This window comes from Centrocercus urophasianus, unplaced genomic scaffold, assembly GCF_019232065.1.
Source record: "Centrocercus urophasianus isolate 14NV4802_14NV808 unplaced genomic scaffold, USGS_Curo_1.0 seq_16, whole genome shotgun sequence".
In the NCBI taxonomy this organism is placed as follows: domain Eukaryota; kingdom Metazoa; phylum Chordata; class Aves; order Galliformes; family Phasianidae; genus Centrocercus; species Centrocercus urophasianus.
Genome location: NW_024884711.1, coordinates 45,625,422 through 45,641,524, shown reverse-complemented (window position 1 = coordinate 45,641,524; position 16,103 = coordinate 45,625,422). Strand labels below are relative to the sequence as shown.

Sequence of the window (16,103 nt, the reverse complement as noted above, 5' to 3'; positions counted from 1 at the left end):
CAACACAGCCTTTCTCTGGCTGAGGGAAAAGGAGATATCTAGGAAGATGCAAGTCTTTCAAAGGACACTTAATCACACAAATCACTTCAGGTGGGCGAGAGCAGAGCCAATCCATGCTTTTGCTGATGCTCTTCTTTCCAGCTCTGCGTTGCTGGCCAGCTAAAAAGCCACTGTCTCCTGCGTGATGCATCATTGTGGCGTAACTTGTGTGACCGCCAGATGAACCTCAGGATAGCCCAGAAGTCATTAGACCTATTCTATCCAACCAGTTTTTAGCCTTTAATTTTTTTTTTTTTTTAAATCTTTTATTATCAAAAAAGTAGACTTCTCTCTTGTCTCCCAACCTCAAAGGAAGTAGGCTCGAATCTGTTTCTCCTCTTGGAGCCCTGCAAAGGGGCTTGCCTGCTTTACTTGCACGTGTGGACATCGTAGACTCGTATGCATTCCTGGCAGCGGACGTAGCAGCACCAGTGGAAGATACAGTGGCACTTCTCTTTCCGTTTCTCAGTCCTCGTGTTGTGCCCGCGGCCGCAGCACAAAAGGTCACAGCCGTCAATCCCATGGGAAGTGACGTTACAGATCCTGTCACGAGTCCCGAAGGAACCCGTCTCAGGGTTGGGCTCACAAAAGTTGGGTGAGTTCTCATAGTAAACCAGGTCCTTCTCAGTCGGAGCCTTGAAGAAGTTGTATTTGGGCCGCAGGGTCTCGACCCAACCACGGGATTCCCGGTGTTTTTCCACCACCATTTCCGAAGCGCTGTCGTATTTGTCCTTCAGGTAATCCCCGATGACCCTGAAGTCAGGCTGAGACCACCAGCAGGTCTTCACTTCACAGCTGCCCGAGAGGCCGTGACATTTGCACTTCAGATGCATGAGTTCTATAATGGACTGGAAAAGAGAAGACGAGAAAAAGCAAAGAAGAGGGAAGACATTAGCCTGCCATCGAAACACATACTGCATTTTCCAATTCAGCCAGCATTTAGAATCATAGAATCCAATATCTAAAGCTGTGTTTCCATATATACATTTGCACCTTGTGAACAAGAATCATCTTTTTCCCTCAGTCAGAGCGCTGCTAAGGTACTGAGGCAAACAAAACATTCACAACTTGTTATTTTCAGTAGCTATCTCAGATTCTCACCTCAATTTTAAACACCCATCGATTGCTTTCAGTATGGGTTGAAGTGATTTCGTATACATTAACATTTTCCTACCTGTGTTCATATATGAATATTTCAGTATTGTCACCCAAGGACATGATTTGGACATGCACAAAAGCAAAGAATGGAGAAACCTACTAAAACAATGCATTCAGGAGTGAAATATACTGCTATTCCATTTGAAAATCAAAGGAATGAGAAATGTCCTAAACATCCAGACCATAACTCCATTTATTACGTATGTTTTCATGTTTGCTTCATCAAACAAATTTCCAGCTTTACTGGTGGCCGTGTTCAGAAACCTGAAAACTAATGCATCATTTATTTTCAAACAAATACGATTTTCTTAAGAAGAAAAAAAAAAACAGGAGCTCAACTTCTGAATTTGAAAAGCTCACATTTCAACATAAAGCACTGTCCTAGAATATATGGGAGGGAGATTATTGATCATTGGTTGCCCTCACCACTCATAAAATTAGTCCAGAGGTTTCTATTGATGCTGCCCTCAGGTATTCTCAGCTTTATGCAACTCACTTGATAATCTGCACTTTCAGACTGATCAGCAAATTTCTGGGTACGTGAACAGACGAGTGGCAGCCTGAGTCCAAGAGATTTGCCATGATTCAGCACCTTGATGTTCACCAGGTGCTTTCCTGTGTTATTTACAGAGTATCACATGCCACAAAAGAGGTTGTAATTAGCAATGAGAGAGAACCACAAAACGTTTGGTCTGTGTAATCATGCTGAACTTAATCAAAGCTGCTGGCCTGGTGGTAGGGTTTGAACTCATATGGGAACTAATATGAAACACTGCCTATGGGCTCAAGCTTAGCTCAAACCACTTGAGCATGGAGGGTTGAAACAGCTACCCATGGGTGCTGGCATGGTGAGAATGACAAACACCATTCCATAAAGCAGAGGATTTCAGATGTTCAGAATGGTTGAAATCTGTAGAAGATCCAGAGGCAAATCAGTGCCAAAACTGACAGTCGTAAGACCTCTCCAGACCTGAGATCATAGGGATTTTGCTCACAGCACATCTTTTTCTGAGATTCTCACTTTAAATCCCTCCTTTTCAGCCTATCCAGCTTCCCCACAGCCCTCTGTATCTCATCACCTATCCCAGGAATGCACAGTGCCTTGGGTTACCTGGGATAATTTGGGTCAGGGCTTGAGGAAACCGCATTACTCCTTGTATTTGTCTTGCAGACAAGTTCTGTTTCAGGTGGTATTTCTTTATCTTGATAAACTGTACTCCATGTTTCAGACCAGCTGTCTTAAGGTGTGAGGTGGAATAACTCCATAGAGGTTAGACAGCATCCACCTGAAGATCTCACACAAAACAGAGGCTTCCTAGCATTGCACGACTGTGCTGGCTTTGCTATGGCTCTGCACAGTCATACATCCTCCCAGGCATGTGTGAGGGCTTATCCGGAAGGAAAAAGACCACATTAACCTCTTTTGATTGCAGTGATGTATCTTTCTTCCACTGAGGGATGAACTAATTTGAGTTTACTACATGAGAAAGAAAAGCAGCTATCTCATAAGAGCAGTGGAACGATCCACATCAGCAAAAGCTTTGCGATTTAGTTTCACAAATTGTTTCCCATAAATTATGTTCTTTGGGCGTTCATGGACTGTTCTTGAGATGAAAAGAGAATGTCCTGTGATAGGGACTTTTCCACCTTACAAAAAAGATTCACTGTTTATGAGTCAGCCACGGTGATGAGAGCAAAACCTTATACTTTCAGTTCCCTCGTATATTTTTTTCAGTGGCAGAAATGAAAACGCACTAGCTGGCTTTGGGGCATGGTCCATGTTAAATCTGAAGGCACCAGAGTCACATTCTCTCTCATTTTCCTTTAAATATTCCCTGGGAAATAGAACACTGTTGAGAAGAGGGGTGGTGGGAAATGCTCTCCTGCTTTTCTCCACCCTCAAGTCTACAGGGCAGGACAGGGATAGCAGGGGAAAAGGCTCCAAGCCATTGGGTTCCCTTCAAGAGCTCCTGCAGGATCACACTCCACAGACACCATCGACTCAGCTTTCTCCACCAGGATGGGCCCTTCTACACAACATGCCCGGAGTGGTACAAATGCTGGAGACTTCTGAGGCACAAGCTGAGATATAGACAGATTTTATAGGTCTGTAGTATGAAATAAGGGGCCTGCAGTTGTACATTGGGCTACCTAAATCTCACTTTAGGCAGCTGAGTTCTTTTATAGCTAGGCCTGGATGCACGTGTTCTGTGTGACTGCTGCACTTAGATTAGGATTCAGCTGCCAAAACACAAGGACATAATATCATTTCTGAGCTCCTTGAGTGTCCAAGGCATCAGATCACAGATGGAAGAGGACCTCCAGAAGGCCCACAGTCTTTCCCATTACAAGTCCAAGGACAGACTGGATGCTTCAGAATATCTTCCTTGGGTTAAACTAAATTGCCTTTGCTTAACCAGCTGAATCCTGCCCATAAACTTTGGTCCATCTCTCTTAACTTCAGATGTCTACAGTACAGACATCTCTGGCCATACAGCTCTCCTTCCTATACCCAAGTACAAATAGGGCATCACCTAACTGAGCTATTTCAAGATCCAAAACTTCATATTCCACCATGATCCACTTACTACGGAGTGATATGGACAATTAACTCCAAGTTAGACATTTACATCTGAATGGGTGAATTTACTTTAAGACCAGGCACAAGGATACATTGGTCACCTCCCAGCAAAGAACAATTTTGGGACATGTATCACCACTTCATGACATAAAGCAGCCCAGATTTATGTTTGATTACTCCTCTTAGTTCCCTCTGGAGATAAGAAATCAGTACAGCAGATCAAGAAAGGTAAAAACAAATGTCCTTACGGTCCTTCCAGCTTCATTGTTGTGCCTGTTCATGGCTGACCGAGCATCCGGTCTGTTCTCTCGGGCATCAGCGAATTCCCGAGACACCATGCTCCCAAACTCCACGTCCTCACTGCAGCCTCCCCATTTCCAGCCTTCCCCTGGAGAGCCCTTATGACGAGTGTCACAGCCGCAGATGGTGGCCGAGCCTTCGGCACAGGACCTGGTCACTGCAAAAGCCACTCCGGCAGAAGCAATGGCATGGACGAAGGCGGATTCCCTGGTAGCTGTGAAAGAAAGAAATCGGTGAACATTGGCCTGCAAAAGGACCACGTGTGGCCATGATCAAGGCTGAACATCTTCTCTTGAGGGCATGGCAGAAAGACACAAAACTCTCCTCTTATCTGTGGTGCAAAGGCATTGCCTTACACTAGGCAACTGTAGAATCATAGATTGGCTTGGGTTGGAAAAAATCATAAAGATCATCCAGTTCCAACTCCTTTGCCATAAGCAGAGTTGCCCCTCACCAGGTCAGGCTGCCCAGAGCCCCATCCAACCTGGCCTTGAGAACCTCCAGGGATGGGGCATTCACAGTTTCTCTGAGTAACCAGGCTGGATGCAAGCTCACTGAGGTCAGAAAACAAAATTTAACTAAGTTAAAACAGACAGCTGTTGGAGAGAGTCCAGAGGAGAGCCACAAAGATAATCAGGGGACTGGAGCACCTCCCCTACGAAGACAGGCTGAGGGAGCTGGGCTTGTTCAGCTTGGAGAAGAGAAGCTGCGGGGTGACCTCATGGCAGCCTGCAGTACCTAAAGGGAGCCTACAAACAGGAGGGGAGTCAGCTCTTGGAAAGGGGAGATGACAGCAGGACAAGGGGAAATGGCTTGAAGTTGAGGGAGGACAGCTGGAGGTTGGATGTCAGGGGGAAGTTCTGTGCTATGAGAGTGGTGATGTGCTGGAACAGCTGCCCAGAGAGGCTGTGATGCCCCGTCCATCCCTGGAGGTGTGCAAGGCCACGTTGGATGGGGCCCTGGGCAGCCTGGGCTGCTATGAAATGGGGAGGTTGGTGGCCCTGCATGTAGTCAGGGATTGGAGATTCATGATCCTTGAGTTCCCTTCCAACCCTGGCCATTCTGTGATTCTGTGTAAGTTCTTAGGATGGAGCTATGGCAAAACAAAAAGCAATCAAAAATGAAATATCTCAGGGCATATAAATTATATTACATACTAATTTGCAGGCAGCGCATCACTTAGCCACGCACAGAGCCTCAGTGTTGACTTCTGATGAGTAGAATTTGGGCCATAAAAATGCAAATCTACAGTTAACATCAGCCTTTGTATTTCATGGTGAGACCAACACTCAATGCTCCTTCACTGGGACAGCTACTGATGGCTGGAAGGTGGGTGAATATCAGGATGGACAGATGCTTCCTTATCTAACTAAGCATTAACCCCACCCTCCACTCTAAAGCCAACTTGGAGACGGTGCTCAGCATATGGCATCATCCAGGTTCCTAACGCTTTGCTCACTTTGCCTAACTAAATTCCTGGCCAAGGGGACTGGAATGATCTCTCCTTTTCTGTCCATTGCTTCACATGCTGGATGGGATGAGCCAAAAGTTTCCACGACCTCTGAGGAAACCTTCCTTGACAGCCTTTCATCATAGATAGAGATGGGAGGAGAAGGGCAGCTCAGTGTTGGCCTAGCTTTCCCGGTTTCCAGTGCTTTTTCCACAATATACTGAAAAGAAAACCTTTCAAACTGCTTTGAAAATAGGAATGTACCAAAGGATCGGCTTTATTTTCAGTTTTCATTTCATTCTGTTTCTTCACTCACTGGAAATGACCATGGAGTTCAGCACTACACCTCAGAAAACACCTCTGCAATGCGTTTTGGCTTCAGGAAAATAACATTTTATCATTAAAAAAGATTGTTCTCAATCCCTTGAGGCAGTTCTAAGAAGTCAATGGTTCTGCTAACCTGCCTCCTTTCACCTTGTATATTTTACCACATGAGCTCATGTCCTGCCTATAGACCAATTGACCAAGAACCTTTTGAATGGTTGAATGATCAGAATAGGACAGTACTGAAACATAACTGGACCCATGAAGGTAGGAGGTCAGTTTCCAGTTGATGCAGCTTCACCAACTTTCATCGAGCTTTGCTTCATCTCATGATATACCTCCACAAATCCTCCCTAATGTTCTCTGCACCACTTTTTGCTGATCTGAGCTTTCCCAGGGCATTTTGGCTTAATCTTTAATTTCTAGATGCTTCCAGGCTTTACAAACACAAGGAGAGTTTAATATGCCAAGCCAAAATACCAGTGTGTTCTCAGGGAGAAATCAAACCTGCACGCTTGCAGAGAAGTCTCGTCTGGACTGAAGGCTTAAGCAAGAACTTGTGCAGTGCTGCTTTGCTTTGGGAAGACTACCAAACACAGCAATAGGCAAATCAAATAACGTGCATGAACTTACAAGCAGAAGGTATGAGCAATGTCCTGGAACACAACGTTGCAGCGCATCATGAGGTTACTAAGTCCCTGGGAGCCAGAACCAAAGGAACACTCAGTTCCACAATGTGATTTTTAAAAATCCCTATTCAGCATCTCTCCACCCTGAAGGATCCCAAAGCTGGTGACCATGCAGCTCTTTGGTTGTGCAAAAGCTTGGCTTCAGAGCATGACCAGGTGAGTCCAGTTCTAACAGGACTGAGGACTCAGCACTTTGCTCTTGCCTAAGCTCAGATGGGATCCAGAAACTAAACCTCTGCCATGGGGAGGTTGATATGGTGTCTACAAGGAGATCGATGCCCAGTCCCATGGCCTGTGAAAGGCAAATGCTTCTCACAGAATCCAGTCAGTTAAACTGCTAGGATGAGTTCCATTATCCTCTGGCAGAGAGTTGGAGGATACAGAGACCAGAGAATAGCTGAAACATCTCTGCTGCCTCCAGCTGCAGCCTAACTAATCCTAAAATTTTTCATATGATCAGAAAATCATAGAATCATCAGGTTGGAAAAGACCACTATGATCCCCAAGTCCAACTCCAACCCATCCCACCATGCCCGCTGACTACATCCCTCAGTGCCACACAGTCCTTGAACACCTCCAGGGATGGTGACCCCACCACCTCCCTGGGCAACCTGTGCCACTGCCTCACTGCTCTTTCTGAGAAGTTTTTCCAAATATCCAACCTGAACCTCCCTGGCACAACTTGAGGCCATCCCCTCTTGTCTTATCGCTGTTACATGGGAGAAGAGGTTGACAGAAGAGGATGTTTGCAAATGCCTTGGAGAATCCCCTGGGCTAGGACTGAAAAGAAAGCAGCTGCAACCACAGTGTTTGTACAGAAGGCTTTGTCCTGAGTGTGTGTGAGAGGAGTAGCCCTGTGTTAGGAGGGTTAGGAGTCCACAGGTCCTGCATTCTAGCTGGGCTTTGGAGGGATTCATGAGCTCAGAAAAGAGGTGTTTCCCTGCATGCAGCTGCAGAGCTCTTCAAAACCCAGGGAGCATCAGGCAATGCTGGCAGAGGGGCTGCAAAACTTCTGCCTTTTGCAGGGCTTTGGCACAACTAAACAGTGGAGCACAGGAGCACAGCTTTTTCTGCAGGTACCCAGCTCTGCCTAAATCCCAGTCCATTATATCAACTGTGCAGTGCTGCTGGCCCTTACTCAAAGCCTTCAGCTCCGGGAAGGTATTGATAGGATTTGACTTAAGAAGCTCCAAATTATACTTGGCTCTTCTCTTCCCAGAAAAAAAGAAAAAAAAAAAAAAAGAAAAAAAAAAGCCCACTGCCTTTTACAGCCTGTATATGCCGTAATCACTCCCCTGCTTTTGAAATGCAGCCACCCCTGGGGTGGAGTGCAGCCACCACTTAACAGCACACAACAGGAAGCAAATAGCATTGTATCTGATGGTAACTACCTGGGGAATGCAGGCAGGCAGAGCAAAGCTGAAATCTGGCCTCGGGCACTGAGGTTAGGAGTTTGTCTCTTGAGAAAGTTGCAGCCAATCTCTTTAATGACTGCATGAAATTAGGGCACTGGGTTTACTTCTCCTGCCCCTAACTTCAGGCAGCAAGTTCAATATTGACGCAGATGGAGGAGAGCCATCGCTGAATCACGTCCTGCCACCTCCCCAGTTATGGGACTGAACTCCCATTACCGAGCAGACATGACCCTATGGAGCACCAGAGAGCTCCCCAGGTTGTAGCTGGAGGCGGTGTGGCTGCAGGAATGGAGGAGTGTATAGAGATACAGATAAGCAGAAGGAAAGCATGCACTTGTAATGGAAATGAGGGGTTATTAAGGTGCCATATAAAAATGCAAGAGACTTAGCAAAGATAACAGGAAAGTGCAGTATGTTGGTCAGGTCGCCTCATTCCTCTCTGGGTGGTTCTGGTAGCAGGAGACAAGCATCTCGTTAGGACTTGAAGAGGGCTTCTGGAAAGTCACCTGGCAAGGGAAGGTTGCTAGGGACTCATATCTCACGGGGATGCTGGCTTAAGAGCATCTTAAACACTTTGTTTTCAGTGCAGCACAAGGACACCATAGCTCTGGCTTGTTTAATTCCTGCCTGCTCCTGCTCTCAAGTTTCCCTGACTTGGGGGGGATCTAAGGTATCCTGGTACTGTGTTCAGTTCTGGGCACCTCACCACAAGAAAGACAGTGAGGATCTGGAACGTGTCCAGAGAAGGGTAATGGAGCTGTGAAGGGCCTGGAGCAGAAGTCTTGATGGGGAGCAGCTGAGGGAACTGGGATGGTTCAGCCTGGAGAAGAGGAGGCTCAGGGGAGACCCCATCATTCTCTACAACTGCCTGAAAGGAGCAAGACAAGGGTTGGCTTCTTCTCAATAATATGAAAGGTCATGGCCTCAAGTTGCACCAGGGGAGGCTCAGATTGGATATTAGGAATGACTTCTCTGAAAGAGCAGTGATGTAGTGGCACAGGCTGCCCAGGGAGGTGGTGGGGTCACCATCCCTGGAGGTGTTTAAGGACTGTGGAGGTGTGGCACTGAGTGATGTGGTCAGTGGGCACAGTGGGATGGGTTGGGGTTGGTCTTGGGGATCATAGTGGTCTTTTCCAACCTGACTGTCCAACCAATCACTGTCATTTCTGGAAATAGTTTTCTAAAGAGCCCATTCTGTGAGGCTGGGAGTCTGAATGGTGCATGTAGAACACCCCTGTGCTCAGCAGGAGCATCATTTCAGGATGCAGAACGATATGGTTGGGCAGTATTAGTATAAGAATTCAAAGTTCTGAAGATGATGTGATATAAGATTCGATTTCCTGCTTTTGCACAGCTTTCTTACGTGACTTGGTCAGCCTGTGCTTCTGCTTCCTTATCCACACACCTGAAAACAACCCTGCCTATCTCCCCAGGGGCCTGCAATGCTCAGTTTAGTGATGTCTTCAGAACCGTAGGCAGACGGCGCTGGAGCTGAACAAAGGTTCCATCAAGATGTGTGATGAGAAAGGCAAATGAATAACCACATAAATATTTTGACTGTCTGACATACGAAACCTGCTCTTATAGGTTCTGCTGCCCAGACAGTGACTTGTTTTTCCTCAGTCTTTCTCTTGGTGACTAAAAGATGAACCCCAGGTCAGACAGATATTCCAGATGTGAGGGAAGAAAGACTGGTGAAGCAGAAGGACAAATGTCATGGTTCATTTCTGTTTTAAAAATCCACAGTCCACTACTTCTGTACCATAGCACTGAGCCCTGTTTTCTCTGCTGTTGACACCCTACATCTTTCCTTGCTCTCTGCTCAGTTGAATAGAGGTAGCAGCAGGCTCCTGGTGAGAGGGCCACATAACCCACACTCAGATATGTTGGGAACTGAAACTGCAAATTCTCTGCCCTGGACCACAGCTGGAAGAGCTAGGATGTTTCTTAGAGAGGGAGGAACTGCTATTTCCACTGGGGACTTCTTAAAAGAAAGCAGTGAGATCTGTGCAGTCTTAGAAAGAAAAGAAAGGGGGGTCTCCTGCTTGAGGTGGCGCTGGGCTGTACACCTTCTGAGGAAGGAAGGAGACCTCAGCAACCTGGAGAACAGAGAGATGAGCAGCAGGGACTCAGCATCCCACTTTTCTGGGTGCTCCTATTGAAAGTATGGAAGTTCCTCAGTATATGGGACCCTGATGTCTCTAGGACAGCTACTCACACTACTCTGTGGAGCTAAGCCTCCCATGCCAGCAACATTCTTCTTGCCAGGATTTAGCTGCCATCCCTTTTAAAACATGGCCCTTAGTGTGAAACACTGACTTGGTACCTTTTTGGCCTGGGTGATGTATGAACATCATGAAAACAACAGAACTGTCACAGATTGCCCCTGGAGATGTATAGCAGTGAAGGACAGAGTTTCCAGGTGTTGGACACTCCTTGTTGATCATTAGTGTCTCTGCTCTTGAATAGAGGATCATTCTCCCAAGCCTACCCTAGGAATGGCACTGCAGTGATGTGGCTGCAAACTTCAAATTTCCAGCAATTTCTTTAGAGATCTTGGAAGAATTATTTAGGAAGCAGGTTAAAATGAAGGAAATGTCCCAACTGCTCAACAGGACTCCAAGGAGGAGCACGCTGCTTTCTCTCTGCTTTGTTTTTCAAAGCTAACACAGAAGAGAAAGCTAACTGTTGCGTCAGCTATTTTAGATGCCCAGGCAACCTGTTTCAGAAAACTCATCTCTGAGGGGTTGAAAGTGTAAAGCCTTTCCAACATTTGTCTGGTAGGGCATGCACCCAGAGAGTGTGAGAAAGGGTTTAAATTCCCTCCCTGGCCTGAGGGAATACAAACCCACAGCTCTCATGCTAGGATTTGCACAAGAGTTGTCACTACATTGACTCTGGATTAAAAAATAATCTAAATAAAACCCTCAACCAAAGAAACTGGAAATAAAACTGGATGCAGGCTGGCGATTCTGGAATTTGGAGTCAGCACAGCCCCACCTCTTATACTGAGAGCCTTTCTTAGTGGCTCAGTCTCCTCCTAGTTACTATGGTTGGGAGTTCTTGCAGATAAGGCATCATGGATACTACAGAGGTGGAAGGAATTGTCCAAAGATGGTGAGGAATTTGTGATATGAGCTTTGAGGGATTAGGAAGCCTACTCTTTGACTCAAGTCCCCTCAGCTCAGTCAGTCTCTGGTGCTAAACCTACCAACCAACAGAACCCTCAGAGCCAAGGACCAAGAGATGTACATGGAGATGAAGTCTTCCCCCATACGATGCTCCTTGCACAAGATCAATCCCTTCTGCAAAAACTGATGAGGAAAAAAGTGAAGGGTCACACCTCTGATCATTGGATGCATTCTTCCCCCAGGGAAAGGAGGAGGAAAGGTGAAATAAAAAGTGTCTAAAGGCAGTTTATTTTTATGTTCACAAAGAACAAAATGGTATGCCAATCAGAACTATTAAATATTGGCATAGCACCAGGTGAAAGTGGGGAACAGGGAGCCCCATGGCACATGTTGTCTGAAAGATTCATCCATGCTGCAGAGCCAGTGTCCAAGCGCTGGAGGGAAACAAGAGTTGTTCCCGTAGTAAAAGTGGGGGAGGATCACAGAGGTGTCACAGGGAAAATAGTGGGAATGCTGGAAACAAAATATTGGCTTTCATAGCCTCAGATATATTCCTCCTGCTTGTAGCAATAGAAGATTTCAGTTCAGATTAACCAATTAAAAGGAGTTTATAGAAGCTAACTGGCTCAGCTTCAGGCTTCCTTTAGCTCTGCTCAAGAGTGGTCCTGGTGTTCATGTTCCCCTCAACACAGCCTTGCCAACTTCAACACATCCTGCATCACCATCTCCGGGCCTGCTGCTGGAGTCTCCTCAATTACACCCTGAGCACAGTGAGAGGGGATCCTTTTGCCAAGGCTGTGGGTTGTTTTTAAAGATTCCCCTTCCACCCACTAGGGAAGGTGAAGAGGAGCAAGTGGTGGCCTTGGATGCGCTCATCACAAGACAGAAAGGGGCAAGGTATGCTTCTTGATGGTATGGCAAAACATTCCAAAGAGCACATTCCCAAGTTCAGCAGTGCATGCTGTATTCATGCTGCCTATAATTATGCTCACTGTAAAGCGGTTTCTAAAGTCAAAGCAGTAGGAAGAGATCTTGAACTTGCTTAAAGCTTCCTTTTCTATACTTGGTGGTCCTCCAAGTCTAAATGCCAAGTAGTCAAGTGCCAGGCTCTGGGTTTCCATTTAATCACAACACTGTCAGTGAGGCAGGAAGCTTTCAAAGTTATTTTCAGATATCTCTGGGGGCTTTAGGGAGGCTACAGAAAGGTTGGATCCCAATGATTGCATCACCCAGTGGGCTACAAATATTGACCAAAGTCCCTCTCTGGATATGAGCAACCATGTAACCTGCCTCAGTTTCCCTATTTGCAGAAATGCACTAAATTGCATTTGGAACATAAAGAAACACTCATGGATGCATTCAAATGGTGTGCTCTAATGACTCACACCACTGACCAGATCTGGTGTACTATCTATAGAGGATAGTCATAAAGTTCAGCTTACACCCCATAGCTGAGCTTTAAGTATTCTATCAGCCTGCAAAGGGCAAAAGAGAGAATTTTTCTGTTTGCTCTATACTGCATCATGTCTCATTATACAAAGAGTAATGCTCATGCTTGGGTCACTCTTGCATAGAGCCTTCCAGGGCATATGGATTAGTGGGGAAATATTGGTGGTAGGTGGATGGTTGGACTGGATGATCCTGGAGGTCTCTTCCAACCTTGGTGATTCTATGATTCTATGATTCCAGGAGAGCATTGGTACCTCAACCTGCATGTGTGCTGAGCTGTGCAGACCATGGCTACTTCTAATAAGCACCTCATCTGGACTTATAGGTACTGCAGGTCTTGGCTGTACCTCCAGGACTCTCCAGAGCAGCTCTGTATTGCACAGGGAAGACATGTCCACAACTACTCAAACCTCCATCAATCCTTTCCAGAAGAGCAGGATTGCATGGGATCCCTTGGACGAGAGTCCAAGAGAGTAGAATCTATTATGGTACAGGATCCCTGGACACAGAAGGATCAAGTCCTTTGCCCTACCAGCCCTTTGTAAGATGACAGTCTCGGCATAGGTGTACAGACTGATCTGGATGGTTTGGAGCCACATGCTATTGAAATCCGAACCTGCTGCCTTTTGGTGATGTGTAGGTTTGTCTTGGGTCCCTTCATCTTTAGGTGCATTTCCTAAGCAGGCTTCTCGCTGTGCTTAGGGGGGACTACTTTGCAAAAATCCCAGTGTTTGGTGGCTGCAGGTAAACAACAATATTAGGTCTAACCTCCAAAAGGGATGGAATACATGCAGCTCTCCCACCACAGGCTTCAGAGCATCCATGAGTGCAGAACGCCCACAGATCCCACAAAGCTCCCCCACAGCTCCACGCTGGGCTCTGCATGATGCCACAGCCTCTGCCCTTCACCACAAGAAGCCATGCCAACTCCATGCCCAGCTGATTCTGCACTGTTTCTCATCAAAATCCAGCTCCAGGGTTTGTTTGACTATTTTATCCTTGTAAAAATCAGGCCCCAAAATGCAAAGACTTATGCAAATGCAAAGCATAATAACAAGAAGCTAACCACACTTTTGCATATCTTAAAGGAAAGGTTAGGTTTGGGTCCCATCTGTGTTTTGAACGAAGTTCTGATTGAGTTCTTGTTTCCTCTGAACCGGCGTGCTAGTGTCAACACATCCCTGCGAAGATGAAAGGCCCTAAAAAGACATTTGATCAGATTAGCCGTGATTCAGATCATTGGAGGGAAATTATTAAATGGGCAATTCCTGCCAAGGATAAGAGAGAACGTTGGATGGAATGAGGTTTGGATGAACTCGGCTTGTAAAATCCTGAAGGCCGAGTTCCTCTAAAGCATGCGAACAGTGGCTTTTATTTGTTCTTTTATTTATTTATTTATTTTCTCTTGCTGGTTGCTTACGGTTATCATTCCACTCAGCACACCGAGGCTGCAACCCCCAGTGCCTGTGCTCCCAAACAGGTAGAGCCAGCTCATGGAGCGGGGCCAATGCGCGCTGCCTGCTGAGCAGAGCAGGGTGGGTCGGGGGCTGGAATGCTCTCGCTAATTAGCTGCTGTCAAAATAACCCCAGGTGACTGCAGGTAAGCAGACCCCCAAGATAAGCAAATCAGCAGGATGGCCTGGTATCAGTAACCCGTCTGCTGCTCGCAAAGCAAACATCCCCCTATCTCCTTCTCTATCGCCCAATCTCTCTGTCGATCTAATCATTGTCATGTATGTCTCCCTACCCACTCTGCTCAATGCAAGCACGTTTTATCTGTCTTTCTGTTGGCTTGGCCATGTGTGAAACGCTCAGCGGTGGTTCCCCCCCACCTCCCGTAAATGTCTTCTGAATATTTCATCCCTGTCTCAAGGCCTGAAACTCACCGTCTCTCAAACTGCCCCAAATTACCCTTGTCTCCCCATCCGCCTGATGTCCCTGGAAGGCTTGAGACAAAAGGAAGCTGTGTGCCAATTGGGGGTTATTAGCAGAGATACACCATGCTCATTGTGGCAGGACTGAGTCCTTAATGAAAAGGGAAGGCGGAGAGGGAGCAGGGAAGGACAAGGCTGAAATTCTCCGCGGCGCCTTCCAGGTTAAAGGGATCACCGGGGTCTCTCCTGGCCTCGAAAGAAGGCAAGAAGAAAAGACAAGTCCCAAAGAGTGCTATGCAAAACAGCCCCGCTGGTCAATAGGATATGGGCAAGAAAAGAAAAATAATTGTATTCTGTTATCAGAAGCAACATGGTCCAACAAAAGGATTGCCTTCGCCCACCTGAGAATGGAATGCGAGGCTCCATTTTGCTGCTCTGATCGTATTTGACAGCCCCCCTCGAGACTGCCTGGTTGGTATGGCAAATCGTCCTTATTACCTGCTGGGGTGAATGAATCCCCCTTTGTGCTGGCACTGTCACGCCGCATTAGGTTGACAATGGCCCCAGATATTTTATATGAAATTTGCCCTCACTTGTGATTAGCCAGCACCAACTAAGTCATAGCAACCTAGAACTATGCATTGGCCGGGCCCCGTTGTCGGCCGAAAGGGAAATCCCTATTCAAATGGTTTAATAAAACAATCTAAAGGGCGTGTGAATCGTGAAAAGCATTTTCACTTTTCTCTTTAGCTTAATCTCATGGTCGCTGGGATATTGTGCTCCGAGCAGACCCCAGCAGGGTGTGGGCTAAGGTCCCCCATCAACTTCTTTTACAGCCTCCTTTTCTGCGAGTTAATGATATACCGGTGTGATTGCCTCCCGCAGCAAGAAGAAACACGCATTTGATGAAAAGGATGGACCTCCTAACACATCCTAAATGGCAACAATTTCTCATCCAAAGGTCACAGGTCGTAACCTGGATTTTGAATCACCACCCAGATCTTTTTCAAAGCCTGGCTAAAGCTGGGGGATTCTGCCGGGCCGTTTTGCACACAGACAGACACACACACACACACACACAGGCACTGAGCTATCTCTACTGGGGTTCCCACTTGAGGCTTGAGTTTGGTGTTAGAAACAATGAGATTTTCCCATTATTGTTATTGTTATTATTATTTTTGCCTACAGTTCGCTGTCTTTTGCATCCTTTCAACCCTGCACTGAGAGGGAAAGTGCAAGCAAGTGATGGGCAATGCAAGGTGCCTCCTACACAGCCCAGAGCTGCACCCAGAGCTTGAGCAGCACCCAGTGTGCAAGTGGAGGGGAAGGAGAAGTGTAGGGTTCCCCTTTCTGGTTTTTGCTGCTACTTCTCGTTCTGGCTGGGGAGCAGAGGCAGGATGTGGCAGCAGGCAGAGTCTCCACAAGGCTGAGGAAGAGTCGAGTGCTTCAGTTTCAGCATTTACCTAAACAGGGGAACGTGGTGCATTGGTGCATCTGCAAAATGTAACTGGAAATCCCCAGGGAAACAATCTCTTTCATGAACCTCCCACAGCCAGGCTTCCAAGGCCAGAGCTTTGAGATGCACAGGAACTCCTTTTTTTTCCACCTTTGCTGTTCTCTATTCCCCCTACCCCACCCATTCCAAATAAAGTGTTGGCTGGAAAGGGTTCTTCCATTGCTCAATATTCTCCCT

The 16,103-nt window shown here is 46.6% G+C and overlaps 1 protein-coding gene across 1 annotated transcript in view; it reads right to left on the bottom strand.

The window, feature by feature from the left end:
- Positions 1-407: 407 nt before the first annotated feature.
- Positions 408-16,103, bottom strand: part of WNT3A (Wnt family member 3A) — an 82,838-nt gene continuing 67,142 nt past the window's right edge. The window contains exons 3-4 of the mRNA XM_042817274.1: positions 4,027-4,292; positions 408-887 (exon numbers count right to left, since the gene is read on the bottom strand). Of these exons, the coding sequence (XP_042673208.1) occupies positions 408-887; positions 4,027-4,292 (746 nt within the window). The remainder of the gene's footprint in view (positions 888-4,026; positions 4,293-16,103) is intronic.